Below are 25249 nucleotides of genomic sequence, written 5' to 3' on the forward strand. Positions count from 1 at the left end.
CTGTGGGCACAGTCTAATCACAGGCTTGCAACCTCTTCGCTCATCCCTGCACTACTCAGCAAAAGCTGGAGATAAGAAGGGGAAAAAGCTCAACAAATCGGAATGTATAGTCTCTGATTAGATCAAATATAAATGCAGCCTTAGACTGAGAAACAAAGCAACACATAAAAAAAAGCAACTTTCCAAACAAGCCTGTTTGATAACCCCTATTTAAAATCTAGTGCAACAACAGACTTCAGTAATCATTTTATTAATAATTATTTATTAATAAACATTGTTTATTAATAAATAGAGTTTACTAGAGTGTGTTTTATTCTCAGTGTAAATACAGTGTTTTTTTTTTTTTTTTGCTTGTTTTTTTTTTTTTTTTAAGGCCTCAGAGGTTTTTCAGTGAACATCAATCAACAAGCAGCATCAGAATAACCAGGTAACACAGCAGACATGTCATGGATGCATTTGTTGAGAAATTTAAAAGTAATAAACCAACTTCCCAACCTTTGAACTGCTCGTGGAGAACGGTTCAGTCCATCATTCAAAATTCAGACACTCTATGCCACAACCTAAACTCCATGGCGTACAGAGAATCAACCAAAAGCGTCATGATAACGCTGGAGGATCTGCGGAAGAATGATTTGACACCAGTAACACTAATACACAAGTATGAGGAAACATGGTGGGGGCAGCAGTATTGTGAGGGGATTCTTACTTTGAGCAATGACAGCAAGCAGAGTTGATGATAAGTGGAAAAGGGCAAAAATCCAGAGGAAAACCTGATGTGGATCGCAAAAGAAATTCGGATGAAGCTTCACGTTGCATACGAGAAAACTAAACATGTTGCATACAGCCAGAGGTACGTACAAGTCTGGCATGTCAAAGTATTAGGATTTTGTTTTGACACTCGGTTCTCACTCGCTTTGTTGCGCTTGTGACGTTTCTTCAACGAAAAGGACGTAGACTCGTAGGGAAACCCTTTGGAGAATGCATTCCTGTCAAGCGGTAAAGAATCATATCGAACTGTCACCGTGATGATTCTGCGTCCTCCGACAGAAGCTGTTTGGGAGCCTCAAATGAGACGCTAGATGGCAACCAAGCTGGGTGGTAGGTGCTGAGTGTCTGTCTGCGTGTGTGTGTGTGCGTGTGTGTGTGTGTGTGTGAGAGAGAGATTGTGTGTGAGAGAATAGGGAAGAGGTGGGGAGCATAAATTACGTCGGCGTGGGACAGTGGAGGGACTGACGGTCTGCTCATGGCAGCTTGCAGCTGGAGGCGAGCAGCAGAGAAGGAAAGCAACATAACCGAGCGGAATGGAAGACAACTGAGCAGAGACGGTGTTGGCCCACAGCTGGATACGAGGGGTTACAAATGAAAGTGTTTACACAGACAGATTAACGTGACCAGGTGGGGGATAGGTCTGCAGTGGAGAGGAAAAACGGACCGTGGGGGGGGAAGGGGAGAGAGAGAAAAAAGATGCGCTGCGTCTCCCGTGACGCTGGCGCGCAGTTTGGGGACGGAGTCCGCGGCGGCGACGCGCTGACACCCCGCTTTTAGATGGAGCCAACATTTGGGGTGCAGCAAAACAGGTGTCAGGGAAGTGTCGTCACGAACCCCGGAAGCCGGAGGAGGAGGTGGGAACATCAGAGGGAAAGATGGCAGCGAAATCCGATGGTCGCGGGGTCGTCACCGGTTTCGCCCAGCTGCACAACCTGGACGAAGTGGTGGGGACGGGAGAGGACGACGCGCGGGACGGCAGCTCCTTCCACATCTGCCACTGCTGCAACACCTCGTCGTGCTACTGGGGCTGCCGGAGCGCCTGCCTGCATTACCTCAGGAAGAAGGGGAGAGGGAAGGGAAGGGATGCGGGGCGACCACCGCAGAAGGAGCGCCTCTGGCTGGACTGCCTGTGGATCGTCCTGGCGCTGCTGGTGTTCTTCTGGGACGTGGGCACCGATCTGTGTCTGGCCGCCGACTACTACCACAAGCGGAACTTCTTGTGGTCCAGCCTGACTCTGTTCTTCGTGCTGGTGCCCTCGGTCCTGGTTCAGATCTTGAGCTTCAGGTGGTTTGTGCAGGATTACACCGGCGGCGGATTGGGCTCCGTGGAGGGACTCAGCAGTCGGAGGGCTACGGCCGGTTTCCAGAGGGACAGGTGCTGTCGCCTGTCTGTCTGGGTCTGGCAGACCATCATTCACATTTTTCAGATGGGACAAGTGTGGAGGTAGGGCAAACTTTTAGCTTAAACTTAAAAAAAAAAATCTCATCAACTCCTTCAAAAAGAAGTCTATCCTCCACCTCCGTCTCTCCCGCTGTCACCTGGTGTAACCCGGGTCCTGTGTACATGACTTGGGTGAAAATCAGCACGGTAGTGAACCCATTACGCTCGCCTCCCAGTCTCCACTGTTGTGCACATGTCTGCATTTCGTTTCATGTATGCGTCGCCTCGCATTTTAACGCTCTCGGATACAAATTCCCCGTCCTCTCGGGCTCTCAGGCAGACGTGTCCACACATCTGGATAGAAATTGCACCGAGATTGCTAAATGCGCCATTGCGCTGTGTGAGGAAGGGGAGAAGGCGGCTATTTGTTCAAAAAGAGGGCCAGCTGAAAGCTTGCAATGCATTTGTGCGTTTGCGCGTGTGTGTTGGCGTGTACGTGTGTGTGTAAGAGAGGGAGCGAAACGCGCTGTTCACATCACAGTGTACAGTCGCCTCGGTTCACCCCCTCGCCCCCCCTCTCTCCCTCCGCATACACCAACCAGAGGCCAGACGAGCATCTGGTTTCACGGCTCGCAAAACTACATCTCTCCCCACAGACATGATGTCATCGACTCCTCTGCGGCGCTCCACAGACCTGACACCCCCTCCAACACCCCAACGCTCCCTCCACCAAACTGATTTTTAAAGGTTTTTCATAAACCAAATGATGCGTCGGAGAACCTCGGAGGCGCTTTCCCTCTGTGCGTAAAAATCTGACATGCAGCGGCCACAGTAGTAAAATATGATGGCGAGGCTTCACGTTTTTTTTTTTTTCTTTTATTTTTCTCCATGCTGATCAGAGAGGAGCGAGTTGTTTTTGGTGCAGACAGACGCAGTGGCTGGCATTTAATATGAGGGGGCTGAGGGGGGGGGGGGGGGGGGGGGTGGAGCAAGACGGTTGTCCCGAAGGGGGGGGATGGGGGGGGCTGCCAACGTGAAACCCGTTAAAACAGCAGCACCATATGAGAGCGGTCAGAAGATTTAATCCTGCTCTTTCGTGTGTTATCATTATTATTATTATTATTATTATTATTATTATTATTATTATTATTATTATTATTATTATTATTATTATTATTATTATTATTATTATTATTTAAATAATTCGATATTGGAAAGTGTGCTGTTCCGCCAGAAAGCAGGATTGATCCCCACTTGTGTTGTTGACAGCAGCCCCCATGCTCCTACAGATAAATAGATTTTTGCAAACCACGATTGTGTTTTATTCTGATGCATGAGAACATTTGCGCCACTGGCCAAATGATTCACACAGAGAGTCCAGGAGTGAAACTCACACTCAATGATCTTCCTATGAAGGGGTAAAATGCCACAGGCAGCAAAATGCATATTTTCTCATCTGCTAGTTCTACACTTGTGTTTCTGAATTTTAGGGTAATAGAAAAAAAAAAAAAAAAAAAAAAATGCGCTATTTCTTTTATTTTACCCTTCACTAGAGGTAACTGGTAACCTGCATAATTTAAAGAAAAAGAAACTTGTTAGCAATTGGTAAGTGTATTTCAACAAAAATGGTTTTGGAACTGACACAAAATGGAAGTAGTACGCAACAAACTGTTAGTATTGATGTATATTAAGAAGACAAAGTCCAAAAGAATATACAAAGCAGGAATAACTTTTAATTTTAGACAACAGCAAGATCTAGCTCCTTGGAAGCAAAATAAGGGATAACCCAAGGCGTTTGCACAGTGCTGTACTGGGAGTGGAGTTGAAGAAAATCCAATGTGAAATTCAGTTTCGTTGAAGAAGAACAAGTTTGAGCAGTGAAATGTTTTTCAGGATCTTAGGGAAACATAATGTCTCAGCGTGAATGCTGTGAAACCTTCTGAGGCTGTAATCAGGGATCCTTGTCAGTCCTCTTTCTCCCCCTGGACACAAGCCATCTGACCACTAGTTTGGAGTTAAGTGTCAAAAGCTGCTACTGTCAGCTTAACTAGTGTTCACAACCTCTGAGACCCTCTAGGATATCAGCTGATATGGGGATTATTCGACAGAGAAAGAGGGCAGGCCACCCTGCCGATATTGTATCATATTACAGTGCATCTTGGGATTTCATACAAGCTTTTATTTAGCTTTGTGTTGCGCACACTTGATTTGAAAACTTAAACTTGAATATTTCAAATTAGGGGTTCACGTTCCTGAGTTTAAAAGACTGATTATAAAATACAAGTGTTTAATAGACCAGCCACTACAGCCTCCATTTGTGAAATATTTTCCCTTCATCAATGTCATAAAGCAGGATAAAGTGCTGACAAGAGTCAAAAAAGCTTCCCCCATCATGTCTCATTAGTCAGTTCTACTTTTTAGTCCGTTCAATTAGCTGTTTTTTTTTTTCCTCCCCCCCTGTGCACCTGAGGACCTGGCTGATGGCAGAATTCACTGCGCTTGTCTTGCAATTATCTCCTTGTTAATTGTTGACAGAATCCCATCTGCAATCCTGCTATGTCACCGGTTACTACAGCTCTTTCATGTCCCTCCTCGCTGTGAACCGGCGGCTCAGCTGACGGTGTTAGGGAGTCTGCTCAGGCACACACTGGATCAGACATACACAGGTCTCCTGGTGGCACGATGGACAGCTTAATCAGTGTAAGCCCAAATTAGCTTCTCGCTGAGAGAAGGAATGCATCCATCTCCTTTAACCCTCTTCAAAAAATGTGGAATTTCTGTATTATAGGGAATTCCCTGCCAAACAAAGCTGTGTGTATTGTTTTTGGGTCTCTAGTTTAAGAAATAAAAGGTCAGAGTGTTTCAGCGACTGCTGAGGTTTTCAGAAACGTAATGCTAAACTGACTTTGTCTTAATGAAGCTTAATGAAAACAGTGAATATTGTTTTTAAATTATTCTGAAGGACTCTTCTCCTCATTACTGACTTTTGAAAAACACTTTCTAAAAATGGTCTCAGCGTATATAATTTGGTTTTCATGTGACACACTCACACAAAATGGTGCAAATTTGCAATACGTGTAACTCTCTAACCATGAATGTAAGGAAGAATTGGCAAAAAGGTTCTTGCTGTATACGTACGGATACCACAATTCAGATTTTTATTGGTAAAACATTCCCTTTTCACACTTCACAACATTATGTTACTTTGTATTGGTTTATCACATAAAATCCAATTCAAATGTTTACTTAGTGGTCGTATTGTAATAATATATTAAGATGTTATATATTACCTAGGAATACATTATTAGGTAATGAAAGTTTTATTCACAACTATCATTTTTTTATACACAAAAGTGTACATTGGGACCTGCTGGCCCCTATGCAAGTCTAACACTTGTCTAAAAATGATGCCATGACTCATTTCTTTTCAATTTGTCTGTTTACTGTTGCTGAAATGAGTGTGTAGGATTTGATTTACTGTGTTCATCAGAAATAATCAGGTTACTTGGTTTCAATATGGGCTATTTTGAAAGCTGTGAGTTCATTTTATTATGTTGTGCTGTGCCTTAACAACTAGAGTAAAAGTCTGCATTATTGCTTCGGTGAAAGCAAATAAATGTTCTTTTTTTTCTTTTTTATGGCAAAAAACAAAAAAAATCTGCATCTGAGAACAAAAGCACATATAAACAGCTCCTCCACATTTATTAGGACCCTTAGGTACACAATGTATAATTTTATTACGTGAGCATAATCTCACTCTGAAAAAATTTGAAAATAACGAAATATTTCATCAGAACTCTGGATAATCTTGACAAATTGGGAAAAAGGTCAACAATCCTTGACTCACGGTTTCAACCTTGTGCAGTGAGTTTTTTCTTCACTAAATTATATCCCAATTAAACACTGGAGATTATATGGCTACAATGGGATTGTTTTAAAATATTATTATGTCATTTTTTAATTTTTTTTTTAACATCCTTAATTGCGTTGACAGTAGGTTGACAGTACATCCACCCAATCATCTATGCATGCAAGCCCTCATTTTTGGTTTTCAGGAATTTGCCAGTCAGAGATTAAAGGATTCCTCTTCAGTAGTGCAGAATATCGCAAGGCTACAAATCTGGTTAGTTGGATTACCATTTAATCCCATATAAGAGCGGCTCACCACAGATAAACTCGAGAAGAATCGCCTCAAGGTTGACATCTGCTTCAGTTTTCTTGTTGTGCAAATACTAATTCAAGAGTGCAAAGGAATCAACAGAAGCCTCTCTTGGCTGGCCAGCTGGCTCGTGTTTGCCAAGAAAGCTTTACTGAAGCAGTTCTGCAAGATTAGTGAGATGATACAATGGCAGCAATCTGACATTTCAAAGGAAATGGCTGTGAGGGTGAAAGTGGGGAAAGAAATGGGTGAAGTGGCAATAATCCACATGTAGTGAGAACTAAAAACAGAAAATGGTGTGAACATCACGCTTTCATCACTTGGGTATTTTTGGAAGACAGGAGATGACTCATAGATGTCTTGATTTTCTTATCCTGGTCGTCAACAGAACAAATTACCTGCGTAATCTCTTTAACGCCATCTATTTGTTTTACAAATGCTCTGCAAAGCCTTACGCAAAAAGGAAATTCTGCGCACTGATGTTTGCAAATTTTGCAGTTTGCCATTTGGTAGAATAGAATCCCACTGCAAAGAGGCTCTTTGTTCCTCAAACAAGAAAATAGATGAGCAGAGAATGCAAGCACAAAAACAAAACAAAAAAACCTCCCAAACTTATCTTTATGAAGTTTTTCATTCAGCTCGGTTGAGTCTTATTTACAGACTGTGTTGTTGCTCCGGAGCCCACCGGCATACGTCTACTCGTTTTCTCATTAGCGATGATAACAGAGAGCAAACCTTTAAAGCGGGCTCCCCAAGAAAACCCCCAATTATGTGACAGAGGAGCACGTCGAAATGTAAGAAAAGACAGCTTTCCTAGGAGTGTATCGCAGCCGGGGGTAAAGAGACGGAAAAGCATAAATGGCAGATAAATACAGGCTTCGGTTACTCAAGAAGCAGAGAAAGAGAGAGAGACAGATCTGAAAGGGGGAATTCAATTACTGTTTTGGTTTTATGTCATCTCGGTTTGGGTTCAGGCTGGCTTCTTCTTCTTGAATTTCCCAGCATTATGGAAAAAGGTTTGGTTCAGCTTCCACTATTCTGCATGAATTTCAAGCTTTGTATCTCAAAAGTCAACGTATGTGTCTTTTAGTAATGCCTGAGCATCAGGGTGAAATCCTGCATAAATGACTCTTTAATGTGTTCAGCTCATTTCATTCTCATTTCTCGGGCAGCTACGCCTTCTGTCACTGCAGAGAGCTCTTACGGTCAGTGCAGGGTGAATGAATAAGAATGAAAAGGCCTGTGATGATGCCTGATTTAGCCTGCCTCATAAGTAAAACAGCTTTACCCTGCTCACCTTAAAGCCACACTACACCTGCTGCCTTCCTGCCCTGATCAGGAAAACATGCAAAGACACACCTAGGAATTTGAAGCACTTTGCCAGATAGGTTTTCTGACAAAAAAAAAATGTCTGTATCTCAGTGGTATGTATAAATATTAAACCCCAAGGAGTGAGGAATAAGAGAGCATCTCTTGTTTTATGTTCTTCTCTGAATACAGTTTTATGGTTAGTATTTTTGCAGATACACAGAGACACACATGTTAGCTGAATTCTATGTTTTGGCACTTTCTGATAGATCAGAGAAATATTATGGACAACAAACTCCACAACAGTCTTTTTGTATTCTCCTTTTGCAAAAAGTGATCTTCTAATCTTCATTCAGAACATGACAAAATGGATTTTATGTTTAAGTAATGTAAGTTAAAAAGTCAGAACTTTGTCAAAACTATGTTAGTAACTAACTATCTTAGTTCAAATATTAGTTCAAGATGCAACATTTTTATGCAAAAACTATAAAGGGATCTTATGTTATTTCTGACACATTGTGAGCACTTAATTCTGCCCAAGATGATGACCCAGAAAAGACTATAGTTGGAATTTACAAGTTCTAAGTCACAGAAATCAAGTAGAGCATTGATCTTGAAGCACACAACTCATGATCAAATTCAGCAGGGGTCAAGCAAGCTTTTAAAATATTGTGAGTGTAGCTGAAATAAACTGTTTATTTGCACGTGTAACAGTTTGTAGTGACAAAAGCAGCTGCATTTGGCTGAAATGCACAATGATCTTTGAAACCAAAATTGGGAGTAATAGTTGGTTGGTGGTTTGGGTTCCAAATTGTAGCAAGTCCCACCGGCCTGCCAATGTGCAACTAGAACATGATCAAACTGGGTGCAACGTCATGATCATCACTTCAGTTTTCAGTCTTTCCAACAGCTCTCAGTTATTTCAATCTGCTCTGAAAACACAAATCCTTTAAATTCTCCCAGAACCCCTAAAGCAGCTTTTGTTGTGTGATGTTTATATCTCTGTTTAACTGTACTTTATATCATTATTTCCTGGGCCCAGAGGACATCTATTGTGAGCTGAAATACACACACACACCGTGGCTATATTTCATCTGGAGTCCTCTCAGCCTATTATTGCTTTAGTAATATAAATATATTTCTCCTTTTTTTTTCCCGAGGAAAGGTTGGGGCTTACATTCCCAGATGCACTATTTGGGATGATCATGTTCTCTCTCTGTGTATACTCTCTCTATCCATTAGCGGTGCTCATAAGCTCAAGTCACTGCATCACCATCTGTCTTCCCTGCAAAGTTAACATATGTTTTTATTTTTATCCCTCCTTGTCGTTTACACCTATTAATGTTCTTAGGCTCCTCTAAAGCCTCCATCCATCTTGGGCGGAGGCACCACGCTGTGTGTTCCTCTATGTCTTCTTTCTCTGTTTTCTGGCTGTAGTTAGAAGAATGGGCCTCTCTGTGCTGTGAGTTCCAAAATTGTGTCCCTTACTGCTACTTAAAGTCATCATGCTGCCTCCCTGCCCTCCATCTTTCCCTTTATGTTTGTGTGTGTGCGTGTGCGTGTGTGTGTGTGTGTGTGTGTGTGTCTCCATGTAAAGCTGCACTTGACCTCCATTTCTGTCAAGGAAAGTGGAGCATCTGGCTCCTGCCCCATTACAACTGAACTTCTCCTGTCTCCCTCATCCTGCTATGCCACACATCCTCTCTACTCCCTGCAGAGCCCCGCTTTCAGAGCTCTTATGCTCCGCTCTCATTTCTGCTCGCTAACGCTCTGACAAAACGTCTCGTTTCCGCAGGAAACCTCTTCCGTTTCAGCACACGTTTTAACCTGTGGCCTCGCGGCTCTCCTCTCGTTCTGCATCCCATTCATTAACACTCGAAGCTGTTCATTGGCACTCTTTTGTGCTCTGGCAAAAGGAGCGAACACAGCGAAGTGAATCAGTGTAAGTTCAGCAAGAGAAAAACGGAGAGTTTTATGTTTAATTGTAACGTCGGATGTTATGCAGATCTCAGTGGGAAACAGCAACTCCACGATGCATTGTTTAAAGATGAGTGATTATAAGGATATCAGCAGTAAAAAGAAGGTTCTGCATGAAGCAAACCATATATCACATGCTATACTGCTTTTATTACGTGAGACAAATAAGCATTAAGAGGAATATATGACAGAGGAAGCTAGCAGCAGGATTAAATAGTGGTTTCTTTTTTTCCCTCATATTGCCAAGTGGTACCACAAGGGCAAGAAAAGCATATGAATTTTTCTACATAAAACTGCAATCTTAATTTTATGCGGGAAATTATCAATTGTTCCCCATGTTAAACCATAGCTCATTAGTGGAAACACAACAAAGCAATTAAAGGGCCTTTCAAAAGTGTTTGTATATCTTGAGCTTTTTTTTATTATTTTAAGTAAGAGACCAACACAAACCAGTTCTTAATTGTGAATGTCCAAAAGGAGGGTACATGCTTTTCAATTTAGTTGGACGATTAATATCCGAGCAGTGCGCATCTGCACAAATGAGTCAATTTATAGAATCACGTTGTGGAGAATGGCTCGACCTGCTTTGGATATTTGGGCACTGACATAGGCTTTCTTATTTCAGTTTTTAACAAGTTCTTTTCTACTTTTGCTCAGTGATTATTCAGTTATTTTTTTTTTGTATGCCATTCATTTTTATCCTCTATCATGATCAGATGACAGAGGATCATGATAGATGACCGCAGCCAACATACGGTGACTGGTGACAAAACACATCAACATGATGCTGCCACCACCATGTGTGTTCAGTGTGGTATGGAGTGTCGTTTATTCCTTATTTTTGCTGTTATTTGTGTTATTCACAGAAGCCGCCCAGCTTTTAGAAGCTTCTCGGAAGAATACTGAGCTGGCAGCTTTAAGTGGAAAGCCATATGAGCTTTCGCTTGGACCGTACTTATTAATCTTTTGAGTAAGGGACTGTTTTATAATGTGATCCCCAACAGGCTTCAAATGAACAATTGCAAAATATTCCTTCAATAAAAAGAACATTCTTTAAATGAACTCTTCCTAAAACGTCTCAATTAGGACAAAGTTCAGCCTGTGTACATGTACTCGGCTTTAAATATGAAGAGCTTTAGAATTTTTCTCACACACACACAAGCACACGCACGTCTTCTCAGCTCTCTTTGAAACTGCCTGTGCCTTTCTCATCTCGCAGTTTCCTGAAAGCTGCATCAGCATCGTTCAGCGCAGACCACCGTTGTTTGACTCTAATCATGGACGATGCTCTGGGCGTCAGTTTGATAAACAGACAATCTCGGCTCATAAATAATTGAAGAGCCGCGTTAGTGCTCTTACGCCCAGCCCAACGTTTGCGGGGATTTCCAGGCATCTCCTCGTATTTACACGATAAATGTAGCTGCAAAGAGAGATACATTCACTCAGAAACTGGCAAGATGTAGATACACCTACTGCAACCTATTTTGCAGATCATAAAAGCATTGAGCCTTTGTGCAAACATGGGAATGCAAAAATCATGTTAAAACTTACAAAAAACAATGATCACTATCTCAGCAGTTGTTCTTATACTAAACCCAAACCTTCTACCTGCCACCTTAATAGTGGTAGTTTATTTTTCCAAACACTTTTGAATAGATTCATTACTGGACTGTCAAACTCCTCCTCTAAACGTTTTATTCTTTAAGACCAAGTCCTTCCTGCTGCAGTAAGTCCATTTGTCATGTCCGTATATGACGTTTCCTGTAAGAACGTTCTGATCTGGCCCACATAATGTTGGGTTCATATTTAGAACAGCACACATTCAGGTCTCCTGCTCAGCAGTCCATCACTGTCCTTCCTGTGTCCTTATTTTCTTCCATAGGGTTATTGCTGGACGACTTGTTCTCTGGTCATGTGACCACTGTGTGTGTTGATTTGGCTCCCAAAGAGGAAGTTGGAGGATCAAATTAGGAATCCAACATTGATCAGTTAGAATTACCCAGCACCATCACTTGAGGCATGAATAGATCCTTTAAGGTTCCCTTTCATAAGCTGAAGCTCCAACCAGTTACGTTTTTTTTTTTTTTTTTCCCACCTCATTTTTGAGGTGTGTCAAAATAAAACAGGAGCCTGAATGCTTTTCTTTTTTTTCAGGGGATTGTAAGAACCTGATAGGTATTTTCTCAACCTATATATAATGAACCACAGATGTTACTTAGTTTTCGACCAAATTCTCGCAAGAACTAAAAAGGCACAGAGGACCAGCTCCTACACCGATCTCCTTGCGTTCTGCCATTCTGCTGCAGAACTTGTCTTTTTATTAGCAGGGAAAGGGAGTGAATGGAAAGTGGGAGAGTGATCTTAACAAAACAGGGGGTCTACGCTGATAACAAGGAAGGGAAACAGAAACTAAATTCTACACAGACACTTAGAGGCAACTAAAGAGTATCTCAGGAAGTTCTCCTAAAGAAGCACCTGCGAAAACATGCTTGAGGTCAAGGAAAGGTTAGTTGCCTTACACACAGTTTAACAAGTTCTTCCTCTCTGGGGTGAGAACACTAAACCTTAAAATAAAAAAAAACAACTAGTAATATAAGACTACTAATGTAAGAAAAATAACAAAACATAATAATTCTAACAGAACCCACTGATGCCGCAGTACCCCTACATTTAAAAATATCTCAGCCCTCCTGCTTATTACTCATACATTGCATGTGTAGAAATCAGTATGCGAACACGTGAGCTGCATGCATAGGAGGTGTGAATGTTCTCTTGCCTTATGCTACAATGACTGTTGAGATGCATGTGACTCATGTCATGCGGTTTGGTGTGAAACACCTGATAGTCTGGTGAGAATTTCCCTGCTCATAAAATGGAGGTTTTATGATAGTTAATTGGATTATTGCTGTATTAAAACCTTGTTAAGTATATGGTGTTCTTTTTAACAGAAACTGTTTTGCATGTCTTGAAAATATGCTGATGCAACAAAGCTTTTCAAAACATGCTTAAAGGAGTAGCGTTTTTTCTTTTTTGTTGTTGTAAAAATCTATATATAAGGGAAAAAGTGAGCTAAGTTAAATGCATGATTAAAATATTATTTACACCGTTTATAAATGTATTAGAAAATGTTAAAAGCTCTCAATACACTACAACCAGCAATATTGGATCTATTAGACATTGTATGCTTGCAGGCTATTGAGATGAAGTCAATACACTCTTGAGTAAAGATTCTTGTATTAATCTTCCAGTAAAATTTCAGAGAATCCTGACATTCTGCGTATCCCCTATTTTGCTCCATTAAATATGAACAAAAAAGTAAAGAGACTCAGTTGTGCTTTCCCGAGTATAAGTACAACAAATATATGGGAGTTTAGAGCATTACAGTGAAATCTGGAAACTTTTCCATGTTTCAGAAATAAAGTACTCATGTGAGTACGCAAATTGTTTTGATGCTGCTGCATAAACTGAAGACTGATTCACACTCTTGAGTTTCTCCACTTTTTTTCCCGAGCCTTTTTTGGCATTTAACTACTAAAGGTTTAAGCCTATTTATACATGTTATGTCTGTAAATGTGCATAGTTTTCTGCAAGGTTTGTTTAGATTATAAAGGGATCATATGGCCTGCCTGTTTTATTTTGTGTTTCAGGATAGGAACCACATACGCAATATGGAAGCCTGAGGAGCAAGAACAAACAACAGTGTTCGCAGCCCAGAGACAGAATATATCAAACAATCAAAAGAACAAGCAAGATGTTTGTTTCAACAGATGGAAAGCTGTTTTTAAATGACTGCTTTTTATATGACTGGTCTTTATCGATTTGAGTCAGGTTGTATTTGTGTTCACGTTTAAGGTTAATTGACGAATACAAACTGCAATGGCTTTGGTTCACGTTTTAGTCCTGCGTGCACTTCATGTTCTCAGCACTGGATGCTGCTGTCCTGTTTCAGTTTTGCATATGGTGTCTGCTCATGTGTCCATTTAGAGGAGCTAATTAAAAAGCTTCTGTGCTGGGCTGTGAGCTGAGTCTGTGTCAAGTCCTTTATTGATCTCTCTCTCTCTCTCTCTCTCTCTCTCTCTCTCTCTCACTTAGCTTTAGTGTTCGACTCAGTATGCTTTTTATTTAGCAGTGTACTTATAACTATAAACTCTCATGAAGTCAACATTTAATCAGATTTATGTCCATTATTGTGCCTGGTGCTCGACCCAGTAATAATTTAATCCGACTGGAAGTCCATGCTCTTGCCATAAATTTAGAAAATTCACAAGACTGATTACCTGTATGGCTAATTTACACTTTTGTTTTAACCTTCCTGTGTGGGGGGAGGCGAGCTCATTGCTCTTACACGTACTGTTGTCAGTTTCATTGTGAAAAGCAACAGGATTCCTGCTGTCTATGTGTGCCCATACGTTTCCTGGCATGAATTAAAGCTCTCTGGAGTTTTAGGCAGAAGCGACAAAGATCAGAAGGATGCTTAACCGTAAACTCTTTCCTAAGCAGCTTAACGTTATTCTGAGTGCAAAGCAGTGGGGTGGTGGGGTGGGGGGTGAAATGAAGCCTGGAAATTCCATTTGTCTGCACTGAGGAGAAAGATCCCATGGAAAAAAAAAAGAGAGTGTCAAAAAAATTATCCACCCAGAACGGATCCTAAAGGTTTTTAACATTTGGACTTTCAAAGAAAATATAATTATGTTTTTTTTCAATTTTGGATTTTAAACCTTGAACTAAGTTTAGTCTCTTTTGAAATGGCCAAACTTTTTCATCTGCCCTTTAAACTATTCCTTTCATATGTAAATATAGAAGAACAAAACACAGTATGAATTCCAGAGATACAGTGGGAGGAGAGGGTTCAGGGAATCATGCAGTTGCAACATTGTTGTTGATATTACAAAACCACATTTTTCTCACTCTTATCATCTATATTTGTAATGTTTTTTTCAATTTTCATAATGGGTACCATCATCTGTAAAGTGCAAGGATTATCTGTGGGATACCTAACCTATAAAACATCCTAAAGGTTGAATATTTTACTGATATATAAATGCAAATTTGAAACCCTGAAACAGCTAACAGGCACTCCAAACCAAGAATTCTTTACAATTATTGCCATTGCAGAGGGTTGTCCAGTTTTCTTTTTCTTTTTGTCTGTGGTACCAATTTTCCCTGGAGAAGGTTTTGCAGGACTCCTATCCAATGATATTATTTTGCCAGGACATGGCGTTTAAAAACTACTAACGTTTTGCATAACCTCATGTCTGACTGACTGACTGACTAACAGAAAGGTTGCAGCTACAACAAAACCAAAGGCAGCACATAAACGACAGATTTCAGGAATCGAGTTGAAGGAAGGAGTCTGAAAGTGATCCTTTAAAAATACCTCGATTGGGATCCCGATTCATTACTTAAAATTGGATTGAGACATCCCTTAATGCTCACACTTATCTCATTGAGAACTTAGTTTTGCTATAATCTTCAAACCTCAAGAGTTCAATTCTCAGGTTAAACTATCTGATATCTATCAAAAATTGTCAGGTCGTGCTCCGGTGGCATAGAGGTTAGCGCGCCCCACGCTTGGAGGCCTTCAGTCCTCGACGCGGCCGTCGCGTGTTTGATTCCCGGACCCGACGACATTTGCCGCATGTCTTCCCCCCCTTCTTTCCCCTTTCCTGTCAGCCTACTATAAAAAAAGGGACACTAGAGCCCACAGGGGGAAAAAAAAAAAAAAAAAAAAAAAAAATTGTCAGGTCATTGAATTCCCCACCTTTCGAAGATCCCTGAATCCCTGACACCTTAATATCAATAAATGAAACAGATTAATGCCCGAAAGCCACAAATGGAAGTTATTTTTAATTATTGCAAATTGAGTTTCAGATCAGTGTATGCATGGGTGGATAAATGGGTAGATAAATAGTTTTAAAGCCAACAATTTCAATAGTCACTTTATCACCTCTCCACAGTTGCCCTCTCTACCTGCTACATTACTACTCATGTAAATGCTGCACAGTCATTTTTTTACACCTCCGATGACTGTGTGAGCGTTTGTGTGGGCTTGTGTGGTTCTTTCCCGCCTGGTTTCGGACTGGTGATGTTGACGCGATGTGTCAGGATTCATTTACACCTGTCTTTGCCAGAGACTCTGTGAAATTAATTGAGCTAAGATATTAATTTGCTCAAGGCATCGCAAAACGTCAGAGGAGTGATTAAGATGCATTACATCAAAGCTAGAGGCGAATGCTGGGAAAAGAACGTATGGGTGATTGAAACGAGGAGAGAAAGAAGAGACAGAGCCGTAGTCGTAAAAAAAATCCACACTGGAAGTTCAGCTGAGGGTTTTTAAAATCCTGCACTTTGTTTTCAATTCATTTGTTCATTTCTGAATTGGTCATTGGTTTTACTTAAGCTGTTTTGTACTGATTTAAGATTAATTCATTTCTAATTAGTCAAATTTAATGAGGTGTAACATATTAATCATGTTTAAAAGATGATAATTTTGGTGCTAAAGCTGAGAAGTAACCTTTTCCCTATCTTTGCTTTTTACTATGTAGCTCATGGTCAGAAAGGCAAAACAAAGATTTGTCTAAGAATTGTTAATTAGTTAATGTCCTTATGCAAACTGTGGCCTAATTTCTTAACAGAGCACATAACTGACCTATCAATTCAGTGATGCTGAACCTCAGCAGCACTCTGCTTTTATTTGAAACAGCTACAACAATGAACAAAGAAAAAGATATAGAGAAAGCATAATCTGTGCCTCCCTTGCTCTGTATGTTTGAGAATAACATCAAAAATAAAGATGCAGCTAAAGTGCATTGAAAAAATCTCTTTATAAAGTTCGGACCCGTTTTTAAAGTTTTGAGGCAGCTGAAACCAAACGAATTACAGATTCTCCATCAAGACAAGTGAGCCAGAATCCCTCAAAAATGTGTGCAAACCCAGTTTACCAATGACTAAAATCATATTCCTGCTGCACTGGCCAGTAAAGGCTTTCCCAGCTGTTAGAAAGAAACCAATTGCTTTGGGATTCCTCGTCTGTGATGGATTTTTGGGGATTCTTGGTTTTTAAAGTGATACTCTGTTGATGCACCTGAGTTTCACTGTGCGTATTTCTATGATGTGCTCTGCTGGACTTACTTTATCAAATGAATGTCCCATTATGGCAAACTTGATGGCATTGTGAAGCGGTAATTCAATTATTTGAGTCAGCTGTGTTGTGGCGAGATGTTCCCAAAAGCGGCAGGACAGTTGCCTTCGCGAATCACTGAAGGCTAATGAGAAAGTGTAGAAAAGAAAACTGTTAGGTTTGTGAATTTTAATTAATCAGATGGTTTGTCATTTTTTTAATAAATTGCATTTGTTTTTCACCTTGTTTGCATGTATGCAAATTGCTTTCTGTGCAACGTCTGTGGCAGAAGCAATCTCATGCATCAGATTGCATCCACTGAAGTAGAAAACATCGACTGTTCAGGCATCAACTCGTCTGACCTGCTGACCGTATTGCTACAATGTGCAGCCTTGTCACAGCGTGACCTCGGTGACACGTCTTCGTCATGAGCGTCTGCTGGACCCCCGGGCCTCAGACAGAAATTCTCTTTCACGACGCCTGTCTGCCACTCATCTGTTTGCTCTTCCACTCCTATGTTTGTACCTCTCCCTTTACTACAAGGCTCCCTTAACCGTGTTGTTGTCACATCTCACGGCTCTGCTCCCACGTTCCTCCTCTGTCTCTTTCTTCCTCTCCTGCTCCTTCTTTTGCTGCTGCTGCTGCTGCCGTTGCTCTCCCCAGACCTACCCTGGTGGGCTTTGGCGGGCAGCAGACGATGACAGTTGTATTAGCAGTCGATTTCGAGGTCACTCGCGCTCCAGTGAGACTTAGTAACACTGTCAGAGGCAAAGAAACAAAGCAATTGAAAGCCTGCACAGTAGTAAATGGAAAATATTGAATATACCTACTGTAGATATAAGCACACACATATTAGGGCCTTAAGCTGTGAGTATTGGATTTAAACCATGAAAGATAAGCAGAAATAGAAAAACTAATTATGTAATTATGCATCCGAGTGTGAAATTAGAAACAAAAAGTCGCCGATGTACAATGAGATGAATACATAATTTGCAAATTGCAGACTAAAATAAAAGCTTTTCATAATTGGTGTACTCCACCTACATATGTTTATGCTCGCACTTACTGTTAGGGGAAAAAAAGCAAGGGCAAGACCTGGCGCCTGCACATGTGGGTGTAAAATCCAGTCGAGACAGCTCTGCAATGTCTTGATTGACATTTAATCGCCATGGCAACAAGCACTTCAAGGGACTGCTCCGTTGAGAGAAGAATGTGAGAGCTTTTCCCACCACAAAGTCAAAGAGATCTGTCCCTTGTACCTGTAAATGAATGCAAGCACAGATGTTTACTGCACATACCCGCATGAATCCCCACCTCTCCCCCGCCCCCATCCCAAATTCCCACAGCTGTCGGCCCCACTGCTTCGGTTAAACAGCAAGTCATCATTAAGTGTTAGGCGACAATCAGCACATGCTTGTTTGATTGTGGTGCTTCTGTTTGTTGCAGTGTTTAGGGTTCTAAGAATCGTCGCTAATTGCTTCCTCTCTCAGCGGGGTTTTGGATTCCAGTGGCTTTGTGTTGATTACAAAGATCTGCGTTAAGATTTCAGCTTCTAGATGAGCGGCAGAATGATGCGGCGACGCGCTCCCGCTTCCAGATGGTGTTTGTCTTTGCATTGTGGTCTGGTTCTGCGTTGTGCTGTTGACTCAACGACTTGTACCTTTCGCGTTTCTTGGTTGTCACTGTCTACATTTTTCTCACCACACTCAGAAGCGTGTCTTCTTGAGCTTTGCTCAAGATGTGAAATTAGTTTCAGCTGTTGAGCGTTCCGCTGGATGCTCAGTCTAATCTTGTGTGCTGAATAAGGATGGAAATAGGCGGGTAGGTGGTGAGAGATGGAGGGGCACAACCAAGAATGTGGAGTGCAATGTAACATCTGGTTTCCTGATCTGGTGTTTTTCTTGCATACAAATTTATATAGTCCATTTGAACTCATCAGGTCTCTTAAAAACCTGCTGTACGATAAATTTCTGGTTACCATAGTATCTCTTGTAAGTCCAAAGACTCCTGCTGAGTCCCAAGTGTGGGTGTGTTTTTAGTCCTCGCTGCAGATGGTGTCATTCCAGCAGGGTGCCCACTAAACTTACTGAAGAAACGGAGTGGGAAGGTATTTGACTTGGAGTTTTTGCATTTTTATCTTAATCTGCTTATCGTGCGGTTTGATGACAACCCTGAGCCTCTCACGGAGAGTCTATTTTCACTGAAGATGGATATCTTCTAAAGATTAGAAAGCAAAGTAGTTCTGGTGGGGTTTATCTACAGGACCTTGCAAAACTGTTGAGCTTTGTTTCATTTTGTCAGACCTCTTTCTGATGCGTCAACAAAAAGGATAAAAAAATTATATAGGGTTCTTATAATTTTTGATAAATAAAATTAAATGGTTCCAGGTCTCTGACACACCATATAGAAAAGACAGTCAAACTAATTACGTTCTGAACTCATAGTAATAAGCAAAGTCCACATGTGTGATAACCACAAAATGCATCTAATCTGTGAAGGCCTGAGCAGATTTTTAACCAAAAAAAGAAAAACAAAAACAAACAAGAACACATCAGGCAGGCCAGTGATGAGGATCTTGGGAAGTCTAAAGCAGGACAAAGATAGAGAAGAATATCCCAAGCTCTGAACAGCCTATCATTACATGGATCAATCAATATGGCACATCTGGAAAATCTACCAAGCTAGGACTGTCTACCTCAACACACTCTCCATGCAGTTTGACTGAGTTTTAAATATTTTGTGAAAAAAGACAGAATTTTCAGTTTCTGCCATAGCAAGTAGAGATTTACCTCAAAAGACTTTGAGTTGTATTGCAGCAAAAGGTGTTTCTATAAGGTCTTGACTCAGAGATTACACAATATTAACTGTCTTCAGATTTATGCCACGCTCTTCCAATTTTTATTAAGAAATACTTTGAAAAGAATGTAACTTTTTGTCCAACTTCACAAATATGGTGCACTTTGTGTGGGTCTATAGTGTAAAATCCCAATAACATATGAAGTACAGGAGTTTGTGGTTGCAATATGACAAAATGTAGAAAATGTATGAATACTTTGCAAGGCATTGCAATTTGTTTAATCTTTTTCTTCATGAGTGCCATCATGCGAAATGAATTGTGTTGTGTATTTTTTGAGTAGCAGAACATGGGTTCCTTGTGAAAATGATGGACAGTAATAATAAGCTCTATGACATTGCTTCAAAGTTTTTGCATTTGAGATTTTGGCCTTAGCAGTGATTGCAAGACCTCCCCTCTCTTTCTTAGCTGTCAGGTATCATTCTGTTTAGAGGCTGCTCCTCTGAGAATTAGGTAAAAGAGCTGAGCTTAATGCCTGAGGCTGTGCTGTCAATGTACTATCTCTCTGCTCCTCCCTGGAAATTTGAGTTTCTTTAACAGGCTTCCACTCCCTCACACAGAGCTTGGCAGAGAGGAATTTGTCTAGGGACCTAATGGTCTTGGGTTAAAAGGACTTAAAAAGAGCTCTGGAACGAATAGGCAAGCTGTTTTCAACATAAACATATTTAAAGACAGCACAGCGTGATTATAGAGAAAAACCATCCAATTTTTTGTCAAAAATAAATGGGAGCAAAGCGGGATGGTGAGTAGTGTAGAGATAGAGTTACCGCCCCAAATACGGACATTATTACTCCTCAGTGTAGCTGTCAGGGGTTTGATTTTTCACTCTGGGACCTTTGCAACGCATCTTCTCCCATTCTCTCTCTGACTACCCATTTCCTGTCTGCTGCAAATAAAGGTCACGAGCGTCAGAAATCACTTAAGAACAAGTAAATAAATTGTACTTTTGTGTCGAACAGATCTTGATTTCATTTTGAATTGAGAGACAGGAATATTTTATAACGAAATGATAATACAAAACAAAATTCTCCATTAACACCAAACTTTGGGGCTTAATAATGCACTTTAGAAAGGAAGAAAAGCAAGATGCATTATTAATATTTTTTCATTGCTTAAGTACATCCATGTATACGGGAATGAGCCTTGTGTGACATAAAAACTGGAGCTGACAATGACCTCTTCTCAGCTCACAAAGCAAGATTCAAGCAGATGATGTTCTTCATGCTGCCTTGCTCGTCTTGCTCGTGTTTCCATGCTTTTAGGTACTTCACCTCCTTTCAGTAATGTTCACGGTGGTCCTCAGTCAAGTTCCTGCAAGGTTTGGAAATATGTCAATCTAACTCCAGATTCAGCAGAGCATAGCAAGAAGACAGTCACGCAGTCTCAAGATCTGAAAGTCTAATTAAAAAAAAAAAAAAAAGATATGAAAACAAAGTGAGCCTTTCGTCTGGGTAAATCTCCAGCATAAGAGGGTGGTAGTCTGAAATAAATTTATCAGCAGCTTTATTCCATATGGTAGCTTAAAACAAACATAAGTGAAATAAAACTTACTGACTAGGTGGTTTCCAAAAGTAATTGGTTGCAGGGGGGTTGTTTTTACAGGTAACAGAGTTAAAGGGGTAACCTACAGATTTTGTAATTTGGTTCAACTGTGTGAAAAATAATGCATCAACCTTGTACCTTTCACTTGAAATCTAAACAACAGTAGTAACTTGACAAAATGTGGAAAACATCAATAGGTGTGAACATTTGATCAAAGCACCGTATTCCAATGTACAATATAAGGCAAAACAACTGGGGGGTAAAAAACTTTTTCAGTTGAAAACATGCAGCTTTAGAGTTGCCTAATGAGTTTCTTTATTGTAAATTAATGAATCCCTTTGTAGAAACTGATGTAAATAAGGAAGACAAAAACTAATCAACAATCAGTTCCTTGGGCTCCCTACAGTTGAGTTGAGCAGCCAACAAAAATGTTGGCTGTAAACACAATATCATACACGGCTGCCAAGTAAGGTGGGCAGATGCCAACTTGTCTCATTGAAGATAAAATAAGCTTTATTTCCATTGTTACTCTAATAAATTTTTATTTCGTCTCGCCAAGATTTGCCTTTACAGGTTATTGAGGTTGATGTGCTAATTAGCTGCCAATCAGCTGTTTTTCCTATAAATTACTAAATAAGTACACTTATAATCTGTTGTAAAAATAAAAAAATCAAGAGCGGAATATGCATTATTATTTGTCTTTAACATAGAGCCTCCACAAGCTGTAGTTAAAAGAGCAGTGAGAGAGAAAAGGAGCACACAAGACAAAAATAATAAGCATAAATGTGGCGAGTGACTGCGAGAGGAAAACAAGTTATTATAGTTGAAGGTAAGAGTGCAGACATGCTTAGAGTGGGTCACAGTCACAGCAGCCATGAAAGAGACTTTCTGAAGCCTCCCTGCACTTTGCATTCAAGGTTTGATCGTCTCCACTTCTCATCAATGTCCACTGAGTTCCCTGGGTGTGTTTCTTTTTAAATCTTATTACATCTGTCAGCAGAGTACACACACACTATGATTTAATCATATTTAAGCTATTCTGGTCTAGACTGCAGTAAAACATATTTATCTAAGGTCCTTGTAGGCTTAAATTAGACATTCAAGGGGTTCCGATCAGATGAGTGCTACTGAAAATGCTTATTTTGGAATATTGCTAACATTAGAGAAACTCCTAAACATACCATCCCCATGGTAACGTAATAGTGGTGGCAGGGAAGATGGTCAGGGTTGATGAAAAGTTGGATGGAGCCAAACTAAGAAATTGTAGAAGACAGGGTTAGGGTTAGGTTAGTTCACCGTTCTGCTAGAACAACCTTAAGCATGCAGTCAGAGTTGAAGTGGTTCCAGCTTTAAATTCAATGGAGAATATGTGGCAAAGAAAGGAGACATTCTCCTTGTGACCTGAGTGAGCTTCAGCTATTTTGTGAAGAGAATTGGCCAAGAAAACGCTCTCAAGGTTTATAAAGCTGGTAGAAATGCTCCACAGGGCTTGAAGCTGTAATTGCAGCAAAGGTGGTTGGCCAATATATGAACTCAGGCATAATTAACACAAATGTGCACCACACTTTTAAAACTTTTACTTGGAAAAATATCTTTTTTCACCTCACATTTATTTTCTTTGTTTCGCCTGATTGAATAAAAAATCCACATTGAAGTGTGTGATTGTAAGAAGGCAAACGTGTGAACATTTGTATGAGTGTAAACATTTTTTCAAGACATTGGGGCTGCATATTTAATAGCTGATTCTTTGCAACCATATGAACAGAAGTTGCGGTTCACAGCAGCGAGTTGCAGACATTTAGTTTTTAAGTCCAGTCGTCAGTGAAAACCTTCCTACAGGTGGAAGGTGGACACTATTCAACAAATCTTTCTAGAAACTGTGGAGAGAGGCAGACCAGTAATCCTTGCACTGACTCTGGGTCACTGCTTGGCCTCACAGGGAGAGCAACTGCTATTGAACTCACCACTAATGACTTATTGACTGTGTCTCACTGAGCATGCTCTGTCCAGGATGCTTTCACGGTAAAAAAAAAAAAAAAAAAAAGGCAGAACTGTCACATGATGTTCCATGGGACAAAACCATTTGAAATGATCTCTCCTCATATTCTGACGCTGACAGAAACGTTGTAGAATACAGCTGAGTAGGAGCCGAGCGAGAGCAAGTCGCTGACACATTTTTGCTGAATATTCTGTCGCATTCTCATATTTTGAGCTGTGTTTATACTTTGCCTGAGCTGGCCTCTGTTGAATTTTTGCAGATCTGTTTTTGACTTGTTGACTGGATACAGTCTGTGCTATGCGTCTCTTCAAAAAAACTTGTATCTGAGTGTGTGCGTGTGCGTGCGTGCGTGTGTGTGAATGTGCTTTGGGAATGTAGCTCAAACATATTGAACCCTTCTGAAAAGATTTCACTCCGTGTCTCTTTGATGAAAGTGTGTCACAGACCTGAGAGATGGAGCCATTTGATCTGGTCTGATGTGAATCGAGTGAGTGACCTGTGCAAGAGCAGAAACAAATATGCATGTGAACATTGGCTAATTACCCACCCCCCTATGTTATGGGTTTCTTTTTGGGCTGAGGAGAAATCCTGTCAAACAAGCCATCCATAACAAAGGGACTTCAAAGACCATTGTATGATTTTGCTTTTCTATTTGAAAACAGAAGCATGAAAGGCAGTGAGGATGCACGAAGACTCCTGAAAAACAGAAAATGTCCAGACGGGGGGAAGATTTGAACTTATAGCCATGCATTTGTTTCTGATTTAAGCTCTCAAGCCACCCAATCATGATAAGAATTTAGTCTTAGCCTTTTTAACCATGTGTTACTAAGTCAAGAATTTATTCAGTTTATATTTGGGCTGTCTGCTCAATACAACACCATGACTTTCTTAAAATAATCATTATCATTGGTGAGCAAGTCCCTGTTAAATAGATCAGAGCTGTTCATTTTTATTCGATTTCTTTTACCCTATGAACTAACAGTTACTTGTTGTCTCTTGGTTCTTCACGTTATGTTCAGACTGCTACCTGTATAGGGATAACTGCACAGAGAGTAGCTAGTTTAAGTACAATTTTCCCTGTACGTTTTGTCCAGACAACCATAACTGGAGCTGCACTAAAACATAAGCTAAATTTTTAATGTATATAAAAAATGGAAAACAAATAATAATAATAAAAAAAACATGATAACCTTAGCTTGGCACTTTGGCCAACATGTTCAACAGGAGCAAAGCATGAATCTGTGAAAAACTGTAGCATAAGTGTTGACAAAGTGTTGACTGTTGATATTGCTGTTGACACACCAGAACACCATTTGACACCAGATGGGCCGTTTGTAAAAAAGTAATTGAACTCTCTGTGTACTATTGAAGACAACAACAGTCATCAAGCATTTGCTATAACGAGCAATGAATCTGTTACAACCCCATCTGTTTTACTTCAAATGTAATTGAACAAGTTTAAAGAAAGAAATCTGCACTTGTCTGGTCCTAACATCTATGGAGATGATCTTGATTACAACTATAAAAAAAGAGACTGCAGGTTATTTGATGGTGTTCATTTAAAAGTCATGTAACTGACATTCTATGTAAAAAAATAACAGAATAACTGACTAGGCTTTTTATTGTGTGAATTGTGAATTGGGATTCAGGATACAGTCTTGTCATCTTAATATAACTTAAGTCTGTATTCTGTAATGAAACCCGAACAGCAAGTTGAATTCTTTCACTCCATGAAGCGTGCTGAAAATCATTTTTATCTGTCTCTGCTATGGTTTTGTAGTGCATTTTGTATTTACTGCAAACAGGATTGCAGACCTCAGTGTGTACACAAAATGTCAAAAGGGAGTCTGCTTACAACTATGTCTGCACATGTTGCCTTAGATACACTGATAAATCTGATTTGGTTCCAAGAGGACATCAAAGCTTTAAATGCCTTCAGGATGTGCTTCTTAATTTTTCAAGACACAGAAGCAGGTAAATGTGAATATCTTTAAACATGATTTGTGGCCAAGCTTTAATATCCGTAGTCTGCTTTTCCCCTGGTTGGATGCACAACTCCTCGTTGAGCGCAACAGTCTTAAATTTATGATGAAATTCCCTCATTTTACTTACAAACACAAGTGAGGGAGAGAGGAAAGTTC

The 25249-nt window shown here is 40.3% G+C and overlaps 1 protein-coding gene across 1 annotated transcript in view; it reads left to right on the top strand.

Moving 5' to 3' along the window:
* The first annotated feature begins 925 nt into the window (after window positions 1–925).
* The window catches only part of xkr6b (XK, Kell blood group complex subunit-related family, member 6b), a 53488-nt gene continuing 29164 nt past the window's right edge, over window positions 926–25249 (top strand). Inside the window, exon 1 of the mRNA XM_044106929.1 lies at window positions 926–2212. Within this exon, the coding sequence (XP_043962864.1) occupies window positions 1644–2212 (569 nt within the window). The 5' untranslated portion in view covers window positions 926–1643. The remainder of the gene's footprint in view (window positions 2213–25249) is intronic.

Source organism: Gambusia affinis, linkage group LG22 (assembly GCF_019740435.1).
Source record: "Gambusia affinis linkage group LG22, SWU_Gaff_1.0, whole genome shotgun sequence".
Classification (NCBI taxonomy): Eukaryota; Metazoa; Chordata; class Actinopteri; order Cyprinodontiformes; family Poeciliidae; genus Gambusia; species Gambusia affinis.